Source organism: Notolabrus celidotus, chromosome 17 (genome assembly GCF_009762535.1).
Source record: "Notolabrus celidotus isolate fNotCel1 chromosome 17, fNotCel1.pri, whole genome shotgun sequence".
NCBI classification, from domain to species: Eukaryota; Metazoa; Chordata; class Actinopteri; order Labriformes; family Labridae; genus Notolabrus; species Notolabrus celidotus.
Genome location: NC_048288.1, coordinates 21,914,428 through 21,941,302, shown reverse-complemented (window position 1 = coordinate 21,941,302; position 26,875 = coordinate 21,914,428). Strand labels below are relative to the sequence as shown.

At 39.2% G+C, this 26,875-nt stretch overlaps 2 protein-coding genes across 3 annotated transcripts; both read left to right on the top strand.

Moving 5' to 3' along the window:
• The first annotated feature begins 982 nt into the window (after nucleotides 1-982).
• Nucleotides 983-6,947, top strand: LOC117829421 (GTPase IMAP family member 4). Of its 2 annotated transcripts, XM_034707082.1 has the most exons (3): nucleotides 983-1,126; nucleotides 2,845-3,630; nucleotides 6,313-6,947. In XM_034707082.1, exons 1-3 carry the CDS (start codon nucleotides 1,096-1,098, stop codon nucleotides 6,315-6,317), a joined length of 822 nt encoding a protein of 273 aa, XP_034562973.1. In that variant the 5' UTR covers nucleotides 983-1,095; the 3' UTR covers nucleotides 6,318-6,947. The 2 variants fall into 2 exon arrangements, with proteins under 2 accessions (XP_034562973.1, XP_034562972.1); XM_034707081.1 differs by lacking the exon at nucleotides 6,313-6,947 and having other exon boundaries at nucleotides 2,845-3,638.
• A 3,779-nt stretch (nucleotides 6,948-10,726) lies between these two features.
• Nucleotides 10,727-17,238, top strand: LOC117829378 (Golgi reassembly-stacking protein 1-like). Its single transcript, XM_034707029.1, has 9 exons — nucleotides 10,727-11,013; nucleotides 11,480-11,560; nucleotides 13,754-13,957; nucleotides 14,293-14,379; nucleotides 14,480-14,610; nucleotides 14,698-14,839; nucleotides 14,936-15,062; nucleotides 15,176-15,286; nucleotides 16,612-17,238. The coding sequence occupies exons 1-9, from the start codon at nucleotides 10,948-10,950 to the stop codon at nucleotides 16,875-16,877; spliced, it is 1,215 nt and encodes a 404-aa protein (XP_034562920.1). The 5' UTR covers nucleotides 10,727-10,947; the 3' UTR covers nucleotides 16,878-17,238.
• The last annotated feature ends 9,637 nt before the right edge of the window (nucleotides 17,239-26,875 follow it).

Here is a 26,875-nt window from a genome sequence, read left to right as displayed (position 1 = left end):
CAACCCTACACAATATGACATTGCTGCTATAATACTGGTTTATTTGCATTAAACAAAAATAAATGCTTAAATCTAACCTGGTTAACTGACTGTATAAAATATGGACGTAGTATCCGTGACATCATCTGTTCCTGAGAGCTGTTTTGAAGCAAATCGACGGCAGCAGCCATATTGGAAATGTGGAACTCAACCAGGCAGAGTGTGACGTAGTGTGAGCCTCCTAGCCAATAGCTATGTGTTCCCGACCTGGAGTCACGTCAGTCATGTCCTTATTTGGGCAAAACTGGTAATCTTAATATCTTCTGAACAGTCACGTTAGAAAAAAATTCACCCCCCGTACAGTGTGTGCCATTAGAGAGATTAGCTTCATAGGGCCAAGCCGTTTTTTAAACCAGGCTGTAAACATGTTTATTAATGCTGCAAAGATTGTCTTTTTCCCATTCATGTCTATGTGGTTTCCGGTGTTTCTGCAGCCAGCTTCAAGCAGATTTTCGATGTATTGCAGTTTATAGCACTTCCACATTGGCTTCATTGTTTGAGACCGGAGGTTGCCGCTTGTATAGAACACAGTAGTATAGTATATAGGGATGCACTGATGTTATGCCAGTTTGTTCTCAGCCAGTCCTCGCCCTTCTCAGTCTCTTTTGTCATGGTTGAATGTGTCCCTCTGGCAACACCTTTGGCCCCAGCCGGGGCCCCCCAGTAAAATTAGTCTAGAACCGCCACTGCCCCCCCAGTCAGTCATCTATCTGTGGGAGCCGTTCCTGCGGTTCCGGAAGTCGCCATCGCCTGGCAGTTGCTTTTTTAGACAAAGAATCAGAAATTGCAAAAATGTACATCAGATCCCTAGAATGACATCTACATATCCCCTGATTAAGATGGTAAACTGCAACTGTAGATCCACGTACCTTTACTAGATGTTCTTTTTAGTTATGTTTTTTTTATTTAATGTTTTATTTTGAAGGAGTTTACCGGAAACAACGTCATGAAACTTCTGCTAGCTTGTCCCTTCTGTCACCAGGTAGGAGGAAGTCCTTGTCCGCCCAAAGACATATTAAAACTTAATAAAAACCTGGATCAGGATTGAAACTTAATATGGACTCGAATAGAGCACTTCCAACGACAGGTGAGAGTTAACTTTATCATCTTTATAAATTCTGGTTCACCTGATAAAACTCAAACAACTTTCATCTCTGCGAAATCGAGATAGCGAAGTTAGCAAACAGTGTTTCCAGGCTAAACACTGCCCACAAACCCGGAATCTGACACGTTTCACTGCTTTACTCTGTAACAAGGAAGCTCAGTAATATCAGGAGTTCTTCTGGATCATTATTTCATTGTTATTATCGAGTTATAGTGCAGATATTACCATTAAGATATGACTTGTAACCGCTTTAATGAGTTGCATCATTAGCAATGCGGGCCAACCTTAAAGTAAAAAGTTAGGAAAGTCTCATTATAAACACCTGTTTTATGACCTTATTCTAATTTAAAAAATGAATTAATTACACCACTATAACACTTGATTTGAGTCCCATTTAAAAAAAAAGGAATGAACTTAAAATCACAAGCTTGACTTCTTAAAGTATGAGTCATTTCATGAAGTATAAAGGCCTTCCTCTTTCTTTTATCCTGAAGTTTAGTTCTCAACTTGTTAAAACAAGAGCATTTTACATTTTATACGCAGCTGATAATATTCAACAGACTACTCAACTCAACTTTATTTATGTAGCACCTTTCATACATAAAAACATGCAGCCCAAAGTGCTTCACAGAATAACAGAGAGAAGGAAAACAACAGCAATGGTAAAATGATAAAAGGCATGAATATAAATAAAATACTTAAATAAATCAGTACAGTAAAATTAATAAAATAAGTAATAGTGGAAAGAAAAGTTGAAAATAAGGTAGCATTAACAAGATCAGATGAATACAAGAAATAAATAGATTAATAAATAATTAAATAAGATAAATAAATGTTAAAGCAATGATTCAAATAATACTAATTCAAAGAATAACAAATAATAATGCAGTCCAGGGCTAAAATTAAATTACTCCAAATTAAAAGCTAGATAATAATAATAATAATACTTTATTTATATAGCACTTTTCAATTCAGGTAACAAAGTGCTTCACAGTGGGCAATAAAAACAAGAAGAAGTGCAAAGCAAAATGGAGCGATAAAAAATAAAATGAAATAAAAACTAAAAAGCATGCAAGCTTATAAAAGAGACCCTTAAAACCAGAGTTATAATTAAATACAATCACTCAATATAAGCTTTTCTGTAAAAATGTGTCTTGAGTAATGGCCTAAAAAAAGGGACTGATTATGCAAGTCTGATCTCCTAGATCCCTTCAGACTACATGTTGTATGAAGGGAAATTTAAAGTGTTTAAGGAGGACACTACAGCCTGTACCTACAATGTAATAAACACACTTAATGATAGTAGTTGGAGAAGAAGAAGAGAGAAAATGCAAAATAAAAGCATTAGGGATGACGGTATTATGAGAGAGTTCTCTGTTAAGCTTGAACATAAACTGGATAACTTACACCCTTTTAAAAAGTAGAGAAAAAGTTGTACTGTGAACCCAAGATCAAGAATCGTATCCAATGGCGAGTTGAGTGTATCGTTACATCCTATTCATAGGGGACATTTGCATCTACCTCTGTGAAAGCATTCTTTGATCTGTCAGCCTATCTCACCCTTCATCTGCTAGTTTAGTTTCACCTTCGTCCAAAGATCACCCGGCAGTGATCCCAAGTTTGGTGTTAACTGAAACGCAAATCAAACATGTTAATTGACTGTAAACATGTTTGTTTACATTGTGTATTTACTCTGACAGCAACTGAAGGTGCCTCTGGATCCGAAGAAGAGACCAAGAAGAAAGCAGCAGCAGCCGCAGCAGCAGCCAAGGCAGCCAATCGTTTGCCTGAGATCCGGCTGGTGGTGCTGGGCTGGAGGTGGCCCGGGAAGAGCCTGACAGGAAACACCATCATTGGCCGTGAGGAGTTTCGCTTGGAGCGAGCGGCCGAGTTCTGCGTTAAAAGACAGACTGAAGTGGAGGAGCGGCAGGTAACTGTGGTGGACACTCCAGGCTGGTTCTCCGCCCAGGATACACCACCCTCCTATAAACAAGAGATAGTGAGGGGGGCTTCTCTTTGCCCTCCAGGTCCACATGCCTTCCTGCTGGTCATCCCAGTGGGAATGTTCACAGAGGTGGACCGTGCTCGAATTGAGGAGCACGTAAGCCTCTTTGGTGAGCGAGTGTGGAAGCACACCATTGTGGTTTTCAGCTGGGCCGAGGTGTTGAGGACCATCTCAATTGAGAGATACATCCGCAGAGAGGGCAAGGATTTGCAGTGGGTGCTGGAAAAGTGTAAGCGAAGATACTTTGTCATTAACAACTGCATATTTGGGGAGCACCCCCAGGTGGGACGCTTGCTGGAGAAAATAGAAAAGCTGGTGGCAGAGGAAGGAGGCTTCTACAACCCAGAGGAGGTGGAGAAAGAGAAGAAACCTGTGGATGAGAATCAGAATCAAGCCAGAGAGGGGCGGGAGCTGGGGGCAAGACCCAAACAGAACTCTGGACTGGGTTTGTCTAAAGCAATGGAGGTGGACTCGCTTTCCAGTGAGTAATGTGTTTGTCTTGGTTCATGAGGAAGTTAAAAATAAGTGAAAGAATGTTATGTTGTCTTTTTTTAGACTTAAATGTAGCTAAAAATAACAGTTCTATGAGAACAGTTGACTTCTTAAATACTCACTTGAGGGGGGATCACATGTAGTGATGAACTGGGACGATCATCTGACTCTGCACTGCAAAAAAAGGGTAGCTTAAATATAGCGTAAAAAAACTTATTTCAAGGTGAAGATTTCTTAAAAGTAGTGCAATTATCTGTCCATGCAGCGAGTTAATTCTACTTGACAAGAAATCTTAAAATGAGATTGTTAAATCTAGAAATAAGCAGGCTCTGAAAAGTATTAAAAAGGGTTGAAATAAATAGAATATGCTGATTTTTAGCTCAAACTACTTGAAAACAAACTTCCTACAGCACAGTTATAACTGAAATGTACTGAATATAAGCAACGAAAGTCTCATTTTTTTTTTTTTGTATACTTAATTTGAGCAAATTAAGGCCTGGGGACAAGAAAAACACCAATTTAAGTAAAAAAATGACTTACTTTTAGAAAACTATGATTACTCTGTTTCTTGATATAAGCTGGCTCATCTTAAAATAAACCCTAATCCATCTTAAAACTAAAACTAAAATCTTTAAACCAGCTCTTATTCTTAGAATATACCTCTTAAATGTTTCTACAGAAACCATAACAGCAAGCCAGATTACTGGAACATTTAATAAATGTCAGGATTAACAACATATAACATCAACAACACTATTAAAAGGGCCTCAGGGTTGATGCATACTTCAAGACATTTAAAACAGTCTTTAGAGCCAAACCAAAACTAATATATCACCATACAGCAGAACTATGAACAATCAATAAGACACAAGCTGAACTGTGTCTTGAATAGATGCCTTATGTGTAATTCTTAAATCAAGCAACTTGAAGTTGTTACTCAATGTTGAAACAAGTTTTGTTTTGATGAGACTTTAGGGGAGACAGCCAATGTAGCTTAACTTAACAGTCATTCACTCAATTTAAGATTCCCAGACTAATTGAGACAAAAAAGACATGCTCATAATCAATTTAAGATTCAACCAAAGATTAAAAACAAGTAAAGAACTCTAAAAACAAGGTCATTCATCTAACATGTCTCAATCTAAGAATTAAAATCTTGGCAAGTGCCAAATTGTTTGTAGTGTGTAGTTTACCTCAATCCAGCTTAAATTAGTCCTTCATTTTGGACCAGCTTCTCACATCTTTTTTTTAATTTTTAAATTTTTTAAAGTTATATTTTTGGCCTTTTTGCCTTTTATTTTATAGGACAGCTGAAGAGAGACAGGAAATGTGGGGAGTAGAGAGTGGGGGAAGACATGCAGGAAATGGTCAACCAGCCGGGAATCGAACCAGTGACCCCTGTGATGAGGGCTGTAGCCTCTGTACGTGGGGCGCTTAGACCGCGAGGTCACCAGTGCCCCTTCTCACATCTTTTTTTAGCACCCGGCGTTTCCCGCCTTGCTTTTAAATCGAACAAAAGCTTCAAGCAGACAAACAGCCATGTAAACAAATCACAGACATAAACTGCAAAGTCACTATGACAAATGTGTTTGCAAACACTTGATATTTCCATGTTTCTGAGTCTCCACAAACTCCTGGGAGAAGTACCTGTCCCAGTACTCATCCCTTTGCTCTGGTGGTTACAGCAGCTTAGTGCTGCCTTTCTCTGAGTTGGAAGTGACAGCTTGTTGCTGGAAACAACACCAGGAAACGGGTGAGAGGGAATCAAAACAGAAGCTGCTGTGGGCTGTAGAACCAAAAGAGTGAGTTAAAGCTGCAGCAGCACTCAAAATCACTTCTACTTCTACTGCAGAGACAGATTGTGAAGTTGTGAGACTTTCACTGTGATTAAACCATTCACTCATAATATCCTCAAACACAGATAATCCCCCTCAAACACAGATAATCCACAGTGAGTATGAAAACAGTGGTAATTAGCCGTCACTCGTGATAGCAAACAGGCTTAAGAATGAAAGTAAACCTTTTCTCTCTCTTTTTTTTTTTTAAATGTATTTATTAGTTTATTTGACAGGGGCCATGCAAAACAAAAACCGTCAAGCAAGAGTTAGCTATAAGCTAATTTTCATCTATGGTCCCTGGGCAGGAAGATGTAAAATAATGTACAATCCAAATGATACAAAACATACTAGCATTTAAAACAATACATAGGCTACTCAACAGTCTATCCCTTATAAAAACACATTTAAAATTGCATTTAATTGTCTCTAGTTTGATGCATTCAGATGATCACATGATTGTTTTTCCTTGAGCCATAATTTCAGTTCACTTTTAAAAACACTGAGGCTTGTACAGTCTCTAATGTGAGTTGGGATTGAGTTCCATTTTCCTGCTGCTCTGACTGAAAATGCAGACTGTCCAAATGCAGTCTTTCTAAGTTTAGTTGAACAGTCTCCTCTTGCTGATGCCCTGGTCTCCTTAAGATTGTTCCTGCAGAGTAACACACATTGTTTAGGTGGTGGTGAGCCCTGATCATTAATTAGTTTATACATCAGACACATATCTGCATAACAAAGAACACCTTAACACCGCTGTAACAACATGTATCACAGTATTTAGCATGCATACATGCGAATTAAGAATGACCTGGTAATAATATTATGCTTCCTTCTAGACTAACAAGACCCTCCTGCTGACGGCCCCCTCTGTATGCCACCTAAAGGAACCTCTGTACTGACGGCAATGCATGGAATCTGACAAGAAACAAAAAAAAGGGCAATTACCAGAAATTTGCTGAATGTAAAAAAAAGTGATTAATTTTATTTATTTTTTAAATCAGACATGTTAATGAGTGTTTTTGGTTGTGTGCCTTTATGATGCTGTTTCTTTTCACTGTAATGATATTTGAGGCGTTTTCTTTTCATGCTGTCCAAAACGACCCTTTTGTAAGAAATGATATTTTCTCAGCTTTCTGACAGTGTTGTGATGGTTGTTTGTTGGAACAGATTTAATGTAAACTTTAGTAAGAGAGTAAAAGCTGTTACACAGGTAGCCGTTGTTTTTTAGCCCAGTGTGTCCACTCCTTAGTCATAGGCCTCTGACAGAGATGCACTACTAAACTGTTATGATGTTCTGTCAGTGACTTTTCAGGGAATTGCTTTTATGATAATTCCCATTTGTTGTGACCAAACTGTAAATGCTCCTTTCATGTTGTATTGCTTATCACACTTTGAGTGTACAGTCATAAAGCACTGAAAAATAATTTGATTTTCTCTGTGACTGACTTCATAAAATGACTTTCAGCTTAAATGGACCTCTGGAATGTTTGTATGAGAATAGACACTGACCAGCCATAACATTATGACCACCTGCCTAATATTATATACAGTAGGTCCTCCTCTTGGCACCAAAACGGCCCTGACCCCTCAAGGCCCTGTGTGTTCTGTAAGCTTCGGCCGCTCATGACCCGGTCACGGATTCACTGGCTTTCCTTACTTGGACCACTTTTGGAAGGTATGACTTCTGCATACAGGTAACACCACACAAGAGCTGCTAAGTTGAAGCCGTCTCAATTGTCTACCCATCACAATATGGCCCTCGTTTAAGTCCCTCACATCCTTACCCTTGCCCATATTTCCCTGCTTCCAACACATCAGCTTAAAAGACAAAATGTTTTCTTGCAGCCTTACATATCTCTGCCACTGTAACAAGATGATCAATGTAATTCACTTAATCTGTCCGTGGTGGTCAAAATGTTCTGGCTGATGAGTGCATTTTGTGTACTAGGATGTAGAGCAACAATGACTTGTTGATCAACTATTTATACAATCCATAAAACATCTGTATCTCTAAAAAAAAGGATAATCAGCTTTTCCTTGTTTAAACATCATAATTAAATATGTTTCAACATTTCTTCTTTAGCTTTTAGACACTGGTATATATGAAGAGTTCATTTGCAAAAACAGACAACTCACTTTTTAAAAAATGTCAAAATGTTTCAAAAAACATTTTTTCTAATACTAGCTTTAGGTATTATCAATCAACTGAAGTTGGGTGGCTTTGATTATGTCAAATAACATGACTAATTGAAGCATCTTAAAAATGTAAATATTAAATATGTATACTCAGAAGAAATATGTTTTTTGAAATTTTCAAAAAACAGAGTTATCTGTTTTTGCAAATTAACTCTTCATATGTATTTGTACCACTTCTTTACATTTATGTCATCATGAGTTATTGTTTACAAGTACACTCCAATATGACTCCATATGAGGACATGACATTCTGGCTTTCCTGAGACACAATAAGAAATTCTGCACAACTCAGACCCCTTGGCCTCACTCATGGACACTTGAACTGCCACCTTGTGGTCAAAAGAGCAAATTAAACTGATTAGTGTTCATTCAAGATGGTGGCAAAATCAGCTCTTCTTAAATACAGTTGGAGGGGCTCCAAGGAGAGCATTTGGGAACCACTAACCTCCCTGACTGACTGATCTATAATCCATCTGCTGGACTGACTGACTAACTGATACCCTACCCAGTGACTGATACCCAACCTGACTGACAGACACCAAACCTGACTGACTGATACCCTACCTGAATAACTGGCTGCTCCTTTAGCAAAACAAAGGGGACATTCAGTAGATAATTGTGATTGTTTACTTTTCTAGTTGCGCAAAGCACTGGTCAAAAACGTATTCAGCAGACACACAAGATAATGCAGAGATGTGTTGGATTTTTTTTTTAGGCCAATCATGTTTAGGCATTAAAACAAACCCGTATTATTTCTGAAAACTACAATTCCTTCTTTTTTTTCCACAGCAATTGTTTTATAATATGTTACACATTGATGACTCTTTTGTGTTATACAGTAACTAAAACTGATTTTCAAGGTATGAGGATATCATTTTTGTGGAAACTACTTCCTGTTTAACGAAAATGTTCAGGTTTTATACTTATTAGTTTAGCATTAGGAAATTAAAAACAGACAAAAGCTCGGGTCTCAGGAGCTTAACTGTTTTTGACAAGAAGCTCTGAAAGTTGTGTCGTCCTTGACATTCAGCACAATGCAAGACACACCTAGTCTCATGACTGTAAAACAGTTGTGCTGTACGGTGAAATGAACAGCTCTTCTGTTAGCAGACAGCTGAGACTCAAATAGATCATTTGCAGGAGTAGGGTCACATGCAACAGTGTTTTTATAGGTCAGATGAATCAGGTAGTGTTCCACCGACAATAACATTTACACTGTAAGTGGATATTGGTGTATGACCCAGTTGAATGACCTAACTCATGTCTTTCTCAGGGGCGTATCTGAATGTGGCCAGGGGTGACCAGGGACCCCCTTAAAATCTGATTGCTGCCCCCCCCCAAAAAAAATCCTAAACAATGATTGGGCATTTGTCTTGTCAGAGGAAGTACTTAAGTTTAATAAACTATTTAGGCTGTGTTGCAACCAAGCATGCCGGATACGGCCCTGGTGGTGAGGCTTTCAGCAGTGTGACTGCCCCCTGGTGGCTGGCTGCAGTATAGGTCAAAAAATCTGTCTCGCAGTCAAACTTTAAAAAATAAATACACGTTGTACGAATGTTTCTCACATCCGTATTCTGTGGTTATATGTAGTTAGTATTTGACTGTTTTGTGTCCAAGGCCTCTTTTTTCTGAAAAGTTTATTTTTCGTTAGTTATTAGAGTTTAAAAACTGGGTTTTACTTCCTGGTTTCCTTTGATTCACAGCCGCCGTAGAACGAAACTTCAAAGGGCACACAGCGTCTTGTGACGTTACGCTGTAGGGCAGAGCTTATTACAAAGGCTTCACAGGCTCTGGCTGCACAATGGCTGCGCCCAGGAGAGGGATTTTTTGGCTTCAGAACTGTTCAACGGGAAGAGGCGGAGCAACACTGTCCATTTTTATTTACAGTCTATGGTTGCAACAGGTGTTGGTGAGAGTCCAGTAAAAAAGTGATTAACACATTAATGTGTTAATCACACTCCCCTTTTTTCCAGAAAGGAATTCTGAATGTTTGTTTATTTCTGACAGTTTTAGTTATCTTATTGCAGTTATAACAAAACAAAAGAAAAGCGTAGTAGAAAACTTTCAGAGCCATTTGGGTCCCCCCTCCCCAATTGGGCCCTAGGTAGTCAGTCTCACTTTTCCCCCCATTAGGACCAGTGGTGGACAGTAACAGGGTACATTTACCTGAGTACTGTACTTAAGTAAATTTTTTGAGTATCTGTACTTTACTTGAGTATTATTTTTTTGGTGGAACTTATTACTTTTACTCCACTACATTCAGATGACAATCATTGTACTTTTGTACTCCACTACATTTCTATCAGTGCTCTAGTTACTCACTACTTTTGCTTTGAAGTCAGCTCCTGAATGTCCTTCTCTTTTCTGAAATCTGATCCTTAAGACAGTAAAATGTGTTTGTGTAGTTCTGTTTGTCTCAGTGGTTTAGTCTTACTTGTATATCGTGCGTCTCCACGGTTGAACGTGGAGCAAACACAGAGCAAATTTCACTCAGATCAGGCTGGTCATTTAGAGGTGGTAATGATGGCTATAATTCTCCACCTGATCTCCCACGGCCATACCTTCAGCTGGTGTTAGAGGTTTTTGAAATGAAGAATGATACCTTTCTTTTGAAATGTTCCCCTTGTTTCTGCACAAACATACAAAAATTCACAGTCCAACCTGAGAAATTGTGTTGAGCTATGTAACATTTGTTTTATTCCAGATGAACATTTCAAACTAAGTTGTCTGTGCTTGGAGTGACTTCGTGTCTGTTTTTATTCCATGGTATAGTTTTTAGAGATTTCAAGTAATGGTTTCTAAATAAACATAATGTAACAGAATGTACTCCTATGGATTCTTGACTGCACTTATGTATTGTGAAAATACAATGTTTTGAGAGTTTTTAAAAAGTACTTCAGGACTTTACTCAAGTAATAATTTGACAGAGCAACTTTCATTTGTATTGGAGTAATATTTGACCTGGAGGATCTATACTTTGACTTAAGTAATGAGGCTGTAGACTTTGTCCACCACTGACTGCGACGCCCCTGCTTTGAGGTATCTTCCTTGTCTACCTTCAAGGTCGTCTAATCGATCTCTGCACAGCTCTGTTGCTCTGGCATCTTTATTTATCAGCCTTGCCTGGCCCTGAAGCGCAGGCTGCTGCCACTCTACCTCTGCTGTCGGCGCTAGCTAGCTTTGAATCAGCTGTATGCTTTCAGTAATGCCTTCCAACATCTCTCTACCTCAGTGACAATCCAGGCAGTGATAACACCACGCACCTGCTAAAGGCCATGGGTCTGCCACAGAGCTCCTTTCTGACGGACGGGGGGACTAACTATGGATATCATGTGCACGGGGTGAGTTCCTGCAAGGTTACAACACAGACCTGACTGTCCCTCACATTTCAGCCTGGGGTTAATGGCTAATTTACTTACTAACCATGCTTTCACTTGATAGTTATTGTTTTTTCACTTATTGCAGAAGAGACTTACATGCTAGTTTGTGACTGTCATGTCATTCTTAAAGTGTAGTATACGTCGTGGTCAGCTGTAATGGTGCACGCCCATGATGAGGTGGCATTTGGCACGCACCCAAGCTGTATATCATCACTTAAGGCTGTGGCTGTCTCTATCCTGAATCAGAAACTTACAGAATTAATTATAAAGTTATATGTAGTCCCATTCATGCTGCTGTGGTGGTGCAGGAATCTCGCTTTGAGGAACCCCAAATTCTGGACTCTGCAATGTCTTTACTTGAACACTAGAGGGCGACGACACACTCACTTTAACACCAAATCAACTTGTTTTTGTTTTTATATTTCAGATTCAAGAGGACTCCCCTGCTCTGAGAGCTGGGCTGGAGCCTTTCTTTGACTTCATTCTCTCCATTGGAAATACAAGACTTGTGAGTAGAGTCCCATGATGCTTTTGTTGAAGTTAGTTTTACACTAACAATAAGCAGAAGTGGAAATATCACTGAACATGACAATATAAGATAAGATAAGATAAGATATACTTTATTTGATCTCCCATTGGGGGAAATTCTTTTGTTACAGCAGTTTATTACACAGGGCAGGGGAATCAAACAATGTACTCACATATTTAAAAATATAATAAAAATAATAATGATAAAATAAAATAGAATCAAATATAAATAGAATCAAATACAATATGGCAAATATTACAGATATATACACACTATATAAGAAAAGACAAGATAAGATGAGATAGTCCTTTACTCGTCCCACAACTGGGAAATTCAAGTGTCACAGTAACAAAGTAGACAGTGAAAGAAAATAAATATATAAAGCAAACAAGAGCCTATAAAGTAACACTTATTAAAAAGTTAGTAGCAATTCAAATTCAAATTCAAATTAAAGAGGTAAAACATAAGCATAGCTACAACATATATATATTATTGGTTATATTATTGGTTATATAGTCTGACCACTGCAGGAAGAAAAGACCTGTGGTGTATATATATATGTATATATATATACACCGCAGGTCTTTTATATATGTACACTTATATCTGATGAATAGATGGTGATGTAAGTTATTGCACAGATAAAATTGCACCAGGTTATAAAAAAAACATACACAGTATGAAGAATCAGTGCGATTCAAAAGGAAGATTGGTAGAATAGTTTGTCGGTGTGAATCATAAACAGTGACCTGGCAAGACAGAGACATATTGCCAAGTCACACAGTAACTGCCATGTAGTGAAAAGAAGATGATAACAGATAATTAGCGGGTAATTAAAGGGACATTGCGGTGCTGGTGTTAAATAGTCTGATTGCAGACGGGATGAAGGACTTGTGGTAGCGCTCCGTCCTGCAGGATGGGAGTCTTATAGGTATGTCAACATAGGTATGTATTGAATGCAGAACCGGCCCTAAACGACTTGGTGCCCTAGGCAAGATTTCAACTGATGCCCCTTGTGTTGTAGACAACTCCACCAACAATCACATCACATATACACTTAAAGAAAACTGACATACTGCTTTATGTTTTACAGGTTTTCTTTCTTTTAAAATAAAAATAACCTCAAAAAGAACATTGATAAAGTGTGATAACCCTGATATTTAGCAGGAACTAAATTACACAATTTCAAAATATTTATTCAGTCATTATATAACAATAACTTTCAAAGTACAGACACTTTCAACAAAGCAACAGTAATGTATTAAGTGATGACTGAAAAGGATGAATCAAATGCTTATTTAAGCCTAGCCTACATTTTCTATCTAATTAAGCTTCCAAAGTGTAAAACAAACAAAATAAAAACAGTAAATCATGAAAATAACCTTCAAAAACTGCTTTGCAAACAATTAAAAAAACAAACAAAAGTGAAACACAAGCCTTTAAAATGATACTGGCACCATTTTAACCCAGCAATTTAACCCCAAATTATAGTATAAAAAAATATTATTTTTCCTATTAACTTCAAATTTTCTTCCTCACTCATTTAGGGTGCAAGATATTCTTTAACTATTATGTCTTTACAGTAATTAAATAAAAAGAGGAATAATGTTGTTTAGAATTAGTATTTTAAAGTCCCAGAATGTGAACAGTAGACCAAAGTTTCAAAATGTAATCAGATTTATTCAGTGAACCAGTTTGTCATTCCTTTTTTAGGTGTGTGATATTTTGAAAAATGTGAATTTGTTGCAATGAAGATGGAGAAGATGTTATCATCTCAGCTGTACCTTTTAAAACGATTTTTATGACTTTAAAACAATATTTTGTGGGAAAACAAACATTAACTCCTCTGTTTTGTCTTGGTCCTGACTCGCTTTTGATTCCCTTTTTTCTCTGATATGACTCAGTTTATCTTTTTAACACTGTCTTATATTGATGGTTGCTTCTGTGCCATGTTTTTACCACAAAACCAGTTCAACAAAACAATCCCCCCCCCCCCCCCCCCCCCCCCCCCCCCACAATGACAATGAGACATCAGGCCTGAGTTGCAGCCCAAACATAGAAAAGTGACCACACTGCCCGCTATGATCTCATTTCATATTTTCTTACATGACAGCTGTTTCCAGATCTCTCTCTGTCACAGCTGAAACAGTCCACAAATCTCTATTCCTCTAGAACAAAGAGAGCGACTTGCTGAAAGACCTGCTCAAAGCCAATATGGAGAAAGCAGTCAAACTGGAAGTGTACAACTCTAAAACCCAGCGGGTGAGGGAGCTGGAGGTCACGCCCAGTAACATGTGGGGCGGTCAGGGTCTGCTGGGTGCGAGTGTCCGGTTCTGCAGTTTTGAGGGAGCCAATGAGAATGTTTGGCATGTCTTGGTAAGTCACATGTAGCCTGAATGTTGGCTACTCTTCAACTTTTAAGGTTTATAAAGAAGTTACTGGCAGATTTGAGACAGTAGCCAGCTTCATTTGATTTTGTACTTTCTTTTAAGTTTAATCCATTTAAAGAGGCACATGCATAGCAGTCTATGTTATTACAGGGACATTTGTTAGGAGTTTATTAAGTTTTATAAAAGTCATATTCATGTAGGGGTTGTGGCACCAAACTGGCAAGATTTGATGTGTCCTCCTTGTACTTAAAATCTAATTGAACAGCATAATTTGGGCTGATTTAATCCATTCAGTGTACAAATAAATGTAATCTCTTTCAGGATGTTGAATCCAGTTCTCCCGCAGCTCTGGCCGGCCTTAATGCTCACAGTGACTTCATTGTGGGAGCTGACCAGGTGTTACAAGATGTAAGCTGCCCTGTTTTTCTTATCTGTAAAGTAATGTATTGAAAGTATAACAGAAGGATATCTTGTATGACTCTTTTTCCCTTATGTGTGACTCCTGCAGTCTGAGGATTTCTTCTCCTTGATTGAAGTCAACGAGGGCAAACCCCTGAAGCTGCTGGTGTACAACACGCAGACTGACCAGTGCAGAGAGGTGGTGGTGACTCCAAATGGAGCGTGGGGAGGAGAGGGAAGGTAGGTGTTTCAGTACTTCACCTGAATATGAACAGGCTCATGAAAAATTCATCGTAATACCCTTGTTGCATTTGTGTTATAAATTAGTTTAGGCTGTGGCATTGGCTATGGCTACTTGCACAGAATCCCGACTCGTCTGGCTCAACCCAGCACCCCCGAAAAGACAGCTCAGCAATCGCCTGTGATTCTTCACGACAGTGAAGAGCCGGTTCCAAGTGAACAGACCGAGGTGCATATCATTACATCTCTTGTATGAAATGTTCTTTGGCAGAGACTTCTGTTGACACAATTTTTTTTTTACTCCAAACACATTTTCTGTTTTCAGGTGCCTTCAGCAGCTGAGCTCAGCCCGTCCAGCGCCAGTGAAATAGATTTGAATCAAATCAAAGAAGCTGAGCAGGGCTTGTGTGAAACCTCAACCACACAGCCAGACGTAGACTTGGATAGACTAGGTAACATCATCTAATTTAAGATGGACAAATTTGTTCTCTGCTCCTGATTCAGTTGTCCCACTCTGTCTGTCAACACAGAATAAAATACACATTTGTCTTTTTGTGAATTACAGATCTCTCCAACATACCCGAAACTAAGTCTCCAGATTTGTCAGACATCGACATGGGCCAGATCTCCATGTTTGCTAATCATGGAGATGACTCTTGTGATCAGAGTAGCCTGGGTAAGTACCTCTAAAGCATCTAAAAGCGACAGATTGTGCACCTAAGTGACACATTTATATATTTTTAATAGGGATAGACTGATTATCGACCGGGCCAATTATCAGCGCCGATATTCGTCCTTTTGACGCATATCAGCATCTGCCTTTTTTTAAAATCCGACGGCTGATAAGAGATCAATTTAAAACTGGGTTATTTTGGCACTGATGCAGCCGCACCTCTCTGTCTGCTGTCACTACTCTGTCTCCAGCATTGTCCCACTCACAACACCATCTGATTGGTTACACACAGAGCAAGGGTACGGGTAGCAGTCAATCAGCCAATGAGAAACTGGAAATGGAACGCAGGGCTACCGTTTTTGCAGACGGTCTCATTTCTGCCACATGATTTAGCGAATTTTGACAGATTCCGACCCGAGCACTCACTTCTGTTTAGGTGTACGCTCTACTTGGAGTACTTTACTTTGCCACCAGAAAGTCAGTTTCGTTTTTGCACTATTTACGGTTGCAACACAGACGTGCTCTTCCGCCTGCGGTGCACTGATCAGTTTGGAATCTTTCAAAATTCACTAAATCACTTGGCAGAAATGACACAGTCTGCAGAAACCGTAGCCTAGGTTGCGTTCCGTTGCGTTCTGCAGTTTCTCATTACAGGAGACGAGCTGAGCGGCATCCGTTGTGGCCCCTACAATTACTTGTGATTTAAAACTCATACAACCCTACTTCAAAAAAACTGAAATATCCCCATAAAACAAAGATAAGTGAAAGATTAATATTTCAGTTATATTGACATTTTGGAAAACTGTATTTACTGTAGAAAACTTTAGAGAGCTATTTATTTGTTTAAGTTTTCATTTAAGTTTATAAGACATGCTGGGAGCTCACCGCACTTTTTGTTAGAATTTTAAAACAATATTTTCTAAGATAAAAAACAACCTTTAACATGTTGCAAATCTGAAAGGCTGTTTAATAAACATATGCTTAAAGGTATTTAAACAAAGTTAAGTGTTTGAGTTTGTATTATTCAAAATTTTGACTCCAATATTTTCCCTTTTACTACAAATGAATATCGGCTCCAAATATCGGTTATCGGCCTCCTTGACTACTAATAATCGGTATCGGTATCGGCCCTAAAAAATCATATCGGTCTATCTCTAATTTTTAATGTCATTCTGCTTGAAAAGAAAAGAAAAGCAGTCAAGTCTTCTTTCAGTTATCTCTTTTTTCTCCTAATATTTCTATTCCAGTCACATGAAAGAAGTGTCCCACATGAATCAGTGCAATTCAATAATTCAATTGCACTTGTGTATGTAACTGTTTTTTTACAGAAACCTCATCGGTTGACCAAAGACCACCGTCTCCAGAGAGAGAAGAAGAATCAGAGACCCAGGAGGCAGAGCAGGGAGGTGTAAGTGACACGATCACTACCACTTCTCCAAGCACAGAAACAGCGAGCAACCTCGTAGGCCTTGAAGATGCCACAGAGAACCCGAGTGACTCGAGCATCCCGGTGTCGCAGGATACTATTTCTGAGCCTGCCAGCTCTGCCGGTGTTGTCGATGACACGCCAGAGACTGCAGAGGCACAAAGCTAAGAACACAGCAGTACCACAGCATATGTGAGCAGTTAAGACTCATAACGGATTATTGTTGCATTAGATAGGATGTAGAGCACATTCTGATAGAGAGCACTTCCATCATGATCGTACGCTTCATAACTGGAATGTTTTTATTTTAGTTTCAGAGTTTTGTTTGTATTCAGGTACCATCCCTGCATGCTTGATTGCACATTGAAGGAAGCTCATATGTTAAACTTGAAAAGAGGCAGGTAGTTCTGAGCTGAATGTATACTAACGTTTATGCATATTGAATGTAAAGCAGGATGAAGCCTTAGCTGAGTGTTCGCTGCTGTTAAAAGTCATCCTAGTTTGCACTAAAAGCCAAAGGTAGGAATCATGTTATGTCTTCTGCTCTTGCCTTTATCACCTGCTAATGATTAAACACTGTAAGAAGAAGAAAGTTAGAGCTGGACTTCATACAAATCCATCATGAGGATTGTTTATTTACACTTGGGGTTTGGGGTTTGTTTTTATTAGATAAGTTCGCAGAAAGAAAATGTTAAAGAGCTTTTTTCCTTTAATCTCAGGCAGTTAACCCTTTCAGCCTCTTTGCCTTATGTCTCATTTTAATACTGTCATAAATTATATTTTCTATTGGTGTTAATGGGTGAGCTGTGTGTGATACTGCTCTCTGATTACTTTCTGTTCAGTCTATATCTGTACATTTTAATTAGATTTATGTTTTAGATTTTTATTGTTGGACGAGATTATTCAAATATTTATAAAAGAATACAAATGTTGAAGACAAACCTGAAGCTGTGTAATCTTTTTTAAGATAAGATTTATGTCTGTTATGCCCGTCTGTGAGTAACTATTTGATATAGAATGTATCTATCTATCTATCTATCTATCTATCTATCTATCTATCTATCTATCTATCTATCTATCTATCTATCTATCTATCTATCTATCTATCTATCTATCTATCTATCTATCATTCTATCTATCTATCTATCTATCTATCATTCTATCTATCTATCTATCTATCTATCTATCTATCTATCTATCTATCTATCTATCTATCTATCTATCTATCTATCTATCTATCTATCTATCTATCATTCTGTATGTATGAAACTTAGAAAAAGAAAGAGAAAGATACATGTACAGTTGTGCTCATAAGTTTACATACCCTTGCAGAATTTGTGATTTATTTTGGCCATTTTTCAGAGAATATGAATGATAAGAGAAAAAACAAATTTCACTCATGGTTAGTGATTGGGTGAAACAAATTTTTTATCAAACAACTGTGTTTATTTTTTTCATATCATAAAGACAACAGAAACTACTGAAGAAACCATAAATTCTGCCAGGGTATGTTAACTTGTGAGCACAACTGTATATCTAAGTGCATGTGTGTAAATATATATATATGGGTGTATATCTACATGTATATCCATAACAACATACATATCTATATATCTTTCTATCTATATATGTATGTGCACATACAAATCTATGTATATAAATATATATATGTATATGTTTATACAACTCTATATAAATATATATGTGTATGCATATGTGTATATAAATGGGTGTGTATATCTATATTTATATCTATAACTATACATATAGATCTATCTATATATATATGTAAATATATGTATGTATATATATGCGTGTATATATATGCGTGTATATGTATATCCATGTGTATATATATGCATATTTATATATATATACAAATCTACATAAATATATTTGTATATATATAGATATATATATACACAGACAGAGAGAGAAAGAGATATAGATTGCTTATATGTGTGTATTTGTTTGCCTCAAACATCTAAGTATTGATGTAATTATATATGTGTACACATGTATTCTCATTTACTATGTTTGTTTGTAGAAATGGGACTTCTTGTGTTCAGACAGCAGGTGTCAGTAAACACCTCATTATACATCGAGTCACTTTTGTTCCATTCTAAATTCAAATTTCCTCTTGATTCGGTTTGTTGTATTAATCCATGAATGTATCGGGACATGAAAGGTCTCTGTGCAGTTCATTACAAAGACATCTTCTCTCAGAAGTGTTGAGTAAAGTATGTGATTTGTTTGATATGTTTAGCAGAGCAGGAGAAGCTGTTAGTGAGAGAAAGTTAACGACACTGATGCCTCTGAACCGTTCATTTCTAATGCTGCTTATACTCAGCTTGAGCTGGAAAATCCCTTTCCAAAAACAGAAGGAAGTAGGGCACATCAAATATTAACAATCAGAAATTTCCCTTTTTAGAAATGATATTGATGATACCCAGAAAATGGGAGAAAATAAAAATCTGAGGGAAGCTCCAGTGGCAGAGAGGGAGTATACCTCAATTATTAACCAGGGCCCTCCGCGGAGTGGGGGGGATGGGCGTGAAAGGAAAGACTGTGGGGGAAGAAAGATGTGAGGGAGATGCATTTGTCTGTATTCACCACAGAGTGAGTGCTGCTCTTCCAGAAGCCTTATGCTGACACACCTGTGTGTGCGTGTGTCAAATGAGAGATTGTGTAAGGCTCTGCTTCTTCCTGTGCACAGAATTAACAGAGGCAGGGTTCTGCCTAGGCTTGTCAAATCAACATAGGGATTGATTGAGGGATTTTTATGATTTCTTGGGGGTATGGTTTTTGGTTGCCTCTGTGTTTGCTTTGCCACATGGTAGCTTTACCCGAAGAAGAAGCAGCCTTAGCAGAGGCCAGCAGCTGGGTGCAAAGGAGGAGCCAAGAGGTGAAGTGTAGAGGGGGCCACCTCCGGACGTAACATGCCTCGCCTTCATTTTCTTCCTTTCTGAGGCTGTTTCAAAAGACACTGTGACGCAGCCGAACCCACTTGTCAGCTTAGCTTTATCTCAGCCCCCGAGAGGCTCAGCTCACAGGCACCAGCATAGTGCCCGTTGCCTCAGCGTGTCGTTGCGGCATGACAAATCGTGAAATAGAATAACTACAGAGGAGGCGGGGGGTTGTGGATGGATGGGAAGGGGTGAAAAAAGGTATAGAGATAAGATAGGGCTTGATGTTGGCCACACAGCTCCACACAGAACTGCATCCTGCTTTTATTGGCTGATTGGTGTATGACATTTGTACAGAGTAAATGCGGCAGTCAACTGATATGTTTATGGCATGTCGGTGAGAAATACACCACCACTAGCTTCATATATGTTGGCAGATTTCCCCACTAGACTCTGAGACTTCTTTTCCCTGCTTCTGTCACCTTCCCTCCCCACTCACAGATTTCTTGGTGTAAAGTATCCTATATTTAGAAGTGCTGGAAACTGTATTTGCATACAGGTTTCACACTGTTCTGTGCACATGGAGCCTGTGAATAATCTCAGTAAGTGCCTGTCTGTGTTATACCACCAATGTAATACAAGCTGTAATTACATTCATTCATGAGACAGGACTGACTCTCTGGGGAACTTGAATTTATTAGTAAGCTGTTTCTATCATCTGTACTTTACTGTATTTTTTCTCAGTATACTCTAAAATTGTTGTTGTGTAGTTGTTAAAAGAAGCTGTAGTTGGGAAAGATGGGATCAACGGTGAATTATCTCATTTTGTAGTGATGACTATCTCCAACAAAAAGCATGGAAGCCCTATATGGAGACACCAAGAGTCCACAGCTCATGGCTCAGAGAAGCTGTACGAAGGCAAAGTGATGCTTTTATCTAAATGCAAACATCAGCATGTTACCAGGTTCACAACAAGGGCGGCTAATGTATGTGCCGAGAGTTAAATGTACTCGGTATCCTCGTCATGTGACACATAAAGAAGAACTTTCTCAGGATTATGCTCTCAAAGATGTGATTTCCCCTGATAGTGTTCTGTTTATGTTTCACTAAGAAAAAAATAACTACAGCTTACAGCCTGCTGATTTTATGACCCTTGAGACGCGAGGGCGATTCAACCTGACTTTGAATCGGTATTCCTTCATTCTTTTTGCATTTGAATAGAAAAAAAGCCAAAGACCCCACAACAACAAGGCTAACATGCTTATACCTGTCGGGTATGATGGCATTTTCTAGTGTTGTAGTACTCAAGACCAGTCTTGGTCTCAAGGCCGCTTATTTCAGGTCTTGGTCTCGTCTTGGAATCTAAAGCGTTTTCACACGGTCTTGTCTCGGACTGGGCGGACTCCATATTTAATATCAAGACTGGTCAAAACTACCACTGATGCTCTCTGTGTCCCTGTCATTACTGTCATTAGAGAAAAAACTAAACTTAAGGAGTCAAAAGAAACACAACAAAGACTAAACCAAACCTTGTTTGTTGCTGTCAATAGTATTCCAAGCAAACTTAAATAAAATAAACAGAAGTCTTTAAGTCCCCAGACTACACCTTACCCCAGCACTAAAAGGTTCCTGTGCCCCCATTGTTGTCTGCGTTTCCACCGCGGGCTGAAGTCCCGGGTAGATTGTGCAAATCAGGCCAGTGACGTATGGAGAAAAAAAATGATGTTGAATAATAATTTAAAATCTTAATAAAAAACTAAACTAGCATGCATTCCCAGGAACTCCCTCTGTGTTTCAACAACTGTGTTACGTTCAGCCGAAAGTCCCAGGACCTTTGAAAAGTACTAACCCCCAAGCAGGGGCTTTTCAGGGGGGAGATTATCTACCCTGAACTAAACTTAGACCCCGGTTCCTCCGGTCGAAACTCACATAGTCCAGGGGTAACATCCCTAGTTTTGGAGTAAAGTTCCTCCGGTCGAAAAACGCCTAAAGTGAGACGATTCATCTTCTGGGGACCATGAACGTTTGGACCAAATTTTTTGCCAAATCAGATTTTTGAGTCCTGTTAGACCAAGCAGTTAACTTTGCTATAATACAAGATTAAAAACACCTCCAAAAACATTAACAAGCATCATTGTTCTGTACAAAAAGCAGGATCCCCAGAATTCACGGTCAAATCATTGTCTGTTTTTTTGCACTTTCTTTTTAAAGTTTTTCATCTCTCCATTTGGGTTCCTGTCGGTTACAGAACAAAGGATGAGGGAAATAGAATAAAGCTGCCAATAAGGAGGTTAAGTGAGAGCGCCCTGCTTTATTTCCTGTACTAATTGCCATACAGCAGGGGTGAGGAGCAGGACAGACAAGACAGCACACATTGTTCTGCTGTCAGGATGACCCTGCTGATGTCAAGACTGCATCCAACTGCTTTTCAGCTTCCTGTCTCCCTAACAGAACAACATGGCGCCAATTTTCTTTCTTCCATCGTGCTTCATGAACATAAGTACAAGGCGTGCAATTTGTCAGAATCAGTTTGCTCTGTTAATCCATTGTTTGTCAGAGCCTTAGCTGCTTTCATTAACTTGTCTTCTATCATGGGAGGAAATTAATTTGATATTTTGCCATGAGCTGTTTTCTTGTAGATGCTCGATATATTTGTTCTCCTAACAGCTCGGAAGTAAAGGTTTTAATCCTGTTTTGTCCCGGGGAAATCCCTTTGAAATAACAGAAATATTCCTTTGACGCTACTTGGAAGGCTGCAGCTTTCATCCACCTAAGTTAACATGAATTGTTTTGGCAGCTGTGTATATATACTGTACACAGATTGCTGGAAAAATGTCAAGCTTCTGCAACTTCAAAATTTCTCCCACTTTTTCTCTCTGTTTCACTGCAAGAGCTCAAAAAGTGTTTCTGTCTCATTTCCAAGCGGCAACCTCCGGTCTAAAAATATGAGTCCAATGCGGAATGCTAAAAACTGTAATTCATGGAGGATCAGCTTGAGGCTGGCTCCAGAAGTACAGGAAACCACATACACATGAATGGGAAAAAGACGATATTTACAGCAGAAATAAACATGTTTACAGTCTGGTACAAAAGAGGAGTGTAGTCTGGATAGCTCATTTTTCGATCGGCACACACTGTATGGGGGGGTGCATTTTTTTGTAACGCGGCAATTTCGAAGCTTTTGAGATTACAAGTCTTCCAATGAGAGGCACAGCTGACTGCGGGAACACTGTAGCTGTTGGCTAGGAGGCTCAAACTCCGCCTCTTTACGTCACACTGGCTTGACAGCAGCAATATGGCTGCCGCCGCCGATTGGTCTCAAACAGCTCTTCAGAAATAGAAGGGTGACGTCACGGATCCTATGTCCATATTTTATACAGTCTATGTCTCATTTCAGGTAAAAAATATCTTCTTAGACAAAAATTAAGCCACATTCATCTGAGAAGTTAAGAGAAATGTCTTATTTGAAGACTGTACAAGCCATAATTAAGGCCTGAATTGCATCTAATGGGTAAAAAGATCTCTGCCAATGGAATAAGACTAGTGAACTTTAAGTTTCTTGAAATAAAACATTATTCTTATTTCAAGAAACTTTAATGGTACATTTTTCTGATTCCATTGGCAGATGTTTTTGCTCATTACAAGCAAGTCAGGTCTTATTTATGGCTTTTAGTATCTTAAAATAATATATTTTTCTGGACTTGTTTGGAGAATGTGGCTCATTAAGTCTAAAAAATCATTTTTTACTAGAAACAAGATTCTTAGTGTTGAGTTTTTACAGTGTTTGTCTTACTGATCATTTTGTTCTGCAGCAGATGAGACAGCTGGATAAAGGTTTGGCTTAGCCTCTCATATTCAGTATGAGAAGAAAACGACAACTCAGCACCTTCCCTGCTGTTTGTATTTGTCCCTGACATATTTGCTGTGACTTCCTCGCCACTACAGAGGCTCGGTTGTGAGCCGATAGGGAGCTGTCTCTTTGCATTATCCTCATTAACCAGTTAACCGTATCCCCCACAGGGCAGTTCATGCTTTGACCCTCCTCTCTCAACATATATAAACTTGGACACGCTATAGCATGCTTTGCACTGAAGGACCCACAAAAGCATGAAAATCTGAATTTTCAGGATTAGCTCAAACGACAGAAACACGGGGATGAAGTTAGGTAATGCCGAAAACGTAGGCTGTCTGCAGTTTTCAAATATAGCAGCTGAAGTAACAGCATCAATTTCCTATATTGATGAATACAATCAGTCATATGATTTATTACCCACTTACACAAACAGCTCCCGCTCCTCTATTTCCAATTGTAGCTCCTTCAATCAGCTGCTCTGTGTGTGTGTGTGTACCTGTGTGTGTTTCCAAACAGATGACAGCCTGAATTTAAAAACACAGCAGGTGCATCTTTCACTTCGTGTCAAGCCAGAAATGCACTGATCTACCTCACAGCCCTGGAGAGGTGTATGACTGCTGGGTGGCACTGTCAGTATGGTTCAGGGGGAATGAACTGTGTCAGCTCTTCAGATGAAAATGGAGGGAACATGTCAGAGAGCCTGGAGAGAGAGAGGGATTACAGGCAGATAAAACATGCGGGAATATGATTCAGTGGATCTGTCGGAGGTGTGCAGATGGGTTGTGAAAAATGTATTTTTTTGCTACTTCTGCAAATCAAAATTAAAAAAAAGAAGTTGACCCACTAAATCAATTCTTTTCACACAGAATGTGCAACATTTTGAGGTATATAATGCTCATCAGGTTGCAGCAGATGGCTTAACTTGCTCATTAATGTGGGCAATGGAAGCATGGTATGTCTACATCAGGAACATAGACTTTAAAAACATGGCAGCACAACAGCTCTGCAGCAGTGAAGCCAAAACTTCTAGAGCTCCCTCTGGTGGCTGGCTTCAGTATGGCTGGCCTCATCCATTATAACAGATGGGACATGGGTCAAACGCATAGACTGTATAAAATATGGACATAGTCTCCGTGACGTCACCCATCTGTTTCTGAAGCGCTGTTTTGAGGCCAATTGACATCGGCAGCCATATTGCTGCTGTCGAGTGATTGTGACGTAAAGAGGCGAAGTTTGAGCCTCCTAGCCAACAGCTACAGTGTTCCTGCAGTCAGCTGTGCCTCTCATTGGAAGACTCATAATCTCAATATCTTCGAAATTGCAGCGTTAGACAAAAAAATCACCCCCGTACAGTGTGTGCCGATTGAGAAACAAGCTATCCAGACTACACTTGTCTTTTGTACCAGGCTGTAAACATGTTTATTTCTGCTGTAAAGATCGTCTTTTTTGAATTGGTGTGTATGTGGTTTCCTGTACTTCCGGAGCCAGCCTCAAGCGGCATTGGACTCATATTTTTAGACCGGAGGTTGCCGCTTGGTCAAACGAGAAAATTAATATATGCATCAAATAAATTGTTCACAGACATGTGTTACACACTTGGACACAAAAAGTGGTTTTCCAGGCGTGCATGGGTTGTTTTGATACTTTTACTCACTTGCAGGATTTATACAACAGTACGAGTACAACAGCCCAGCTTGGCTGCGTACAGCATAAACACTTTGGCCGCTCTCTAAACTGCGCATGTGCACCTCCAAAAGACCCCAAAGCTGCTCCAAAGCTGCCCCAAACTGCCTGCTTGAGCCTTGCTCCTCCTAATTACACATAACACATAAGGATAACACAAATACCTGTGTACCTGACTATTGCACAATTATGAATTAGACAGATTATGTATAAAATAACAAAATAAACATTAGAGTGGGGGGTGTCAGTGTCCATATCAATGCGTGACATTTTTCTTTTTAGAAGTAGTTAGCTCACCTAGAGCTTCAGAAATACATTAATACAATTTGATTGATTGACTGTATTATATATGGATAGTGGGGATGTAACAGTATCGTCAGTATATGGGTATAGTGACAACAAAAGTCTGTCAATACTGTTTTTGAAAATGAAAGTGTAGTTTTGTTTCAGCCGCAGTGAAGCAAAACAGAGGGACGAGGGAACTACAGAATCCATCATCCCATGTCTGCTTCCTTTGTGCTAGGCAGGGCATAAAATTAACTTTTAACCTCACCTGCCATTGGCTAGTAACCTCCAAAAATGTACCGGCCAAAAATATTTTTCACCAGCCAAATAAAAAAATCATGCCTTAGCCTTAGCTGCCTGTTCCTCTTCTTGATCGTCTCCTGCCTCTCTGTTTATCCTTTTTGTTTGTGGTGGCTTCACGCCGGGAATTTGTTGCCACATCTTCCTCGAAACGCTCTTTCCGCCGTGCTTCTTCAAGGAAAGGGAATGAATAGAACTCCAGTAGCTGACGTCGCGCCGTTCCCAGCGTACCAAATCACAACACAAGTACAGTGGGCTGCGAGGGTCAAAATAACCTGACAGTTGGCAGAAATGGGCGAAGTATGAAAACAAAACCTCACATGCAATACAACATTTTCCATCGGCCACTGGCTGGTGTGTGTTTTTGTTTTACACGCCAAACAAATTTTTTACCCGCCAGTGGCGCTTAGCGGGTGTTAATTTTAAGCCCTGGTGCTAGGCATGCCGCCTCAGTGTAGTTGAGCAAATACGACGGACTCCTGCGTTAGTAGCGAGCAACAGAGAGGCGATTTTGAAGTTGCAGATGCTCTAGCGGCTTTCAAATCATGGAAGCATTTCGGTTTCCTCTTGTGAAGAAATGAGAACAGAGAAAAGGTGACGGCCAAACAAAAAACAATATGCAGACACTGCCAGACTGTGTTGACCTCAACGACGGGGATTACAAGCATTATAAGAAGCCCCTTTGCAAATCGTCACCCAGAAATGATTTGACAAGATGCAATGAAAAGAAATCCAGCCAAGCCCGGAGACTCTAAAGGAAGTGTTTCCAGCCTCACTTCCCCAAAACAGTGCGAGAGATCAGATGTATCACCGAATATAATACTAGCTTTCTATGAAGAGAGACTGAAGTTGCGCAGAGCCTCAAGCAAGCAGAGCGCATCTTCCTCGCCGTGGTGAGGATGACTTCACAAGCTACTCAGAGCTATATTACCATCACAGCACATGTTATGACAAGTGAACAGGAAATGACAGGTTTTGTTCTTCAGTCTCTTTCAATCACTCACCGCTTGCAACAAAGGCGAGGTGTTATAATCTGTTGTTGAATAGATGTGAGCATGACTTGTTTTGTTTACGAGGTCCAGATGATGCAGTTATTTTATTTTAGAAATTTGAGTTTTAAGTCATAAGGACACATCTCA

Coding starts and splice junctions, on each gene's coding strand:
- LOC117829421 (XM_034707081.1), top strand. CDS start 1,096: ATGGACTCGAATAGAGCACTTCCAACGACAG. Junction 1,127..2,844: donor TAGAGCACTTCCAACGACAG/GTGAGAGTTAAC, acceptor TTACTCTGACAG/CAACTGAAGGTGCCTCTGGA.
- LOC117829378 (XM_034707029.1), top strand. CDS start 10,948: ATGGGTCTGCCACAGAGCTCCTTTCTGACGGACGGGGGGACTAACTAT. Junction 11,014..11,479: donor ATGGATATCATGTGCACGGG/GTGAGTTCCTGC, acceptor TTTATATTTCAG/ATTCAAGAGGACTCCCCTGC. Junction 15,063..15,175: donor CGTAGACTTGGATAGACTAG/GTAACATCATCT, acceptor TGTGAATTACAG/ATCTCTCCAACATACCCGAA.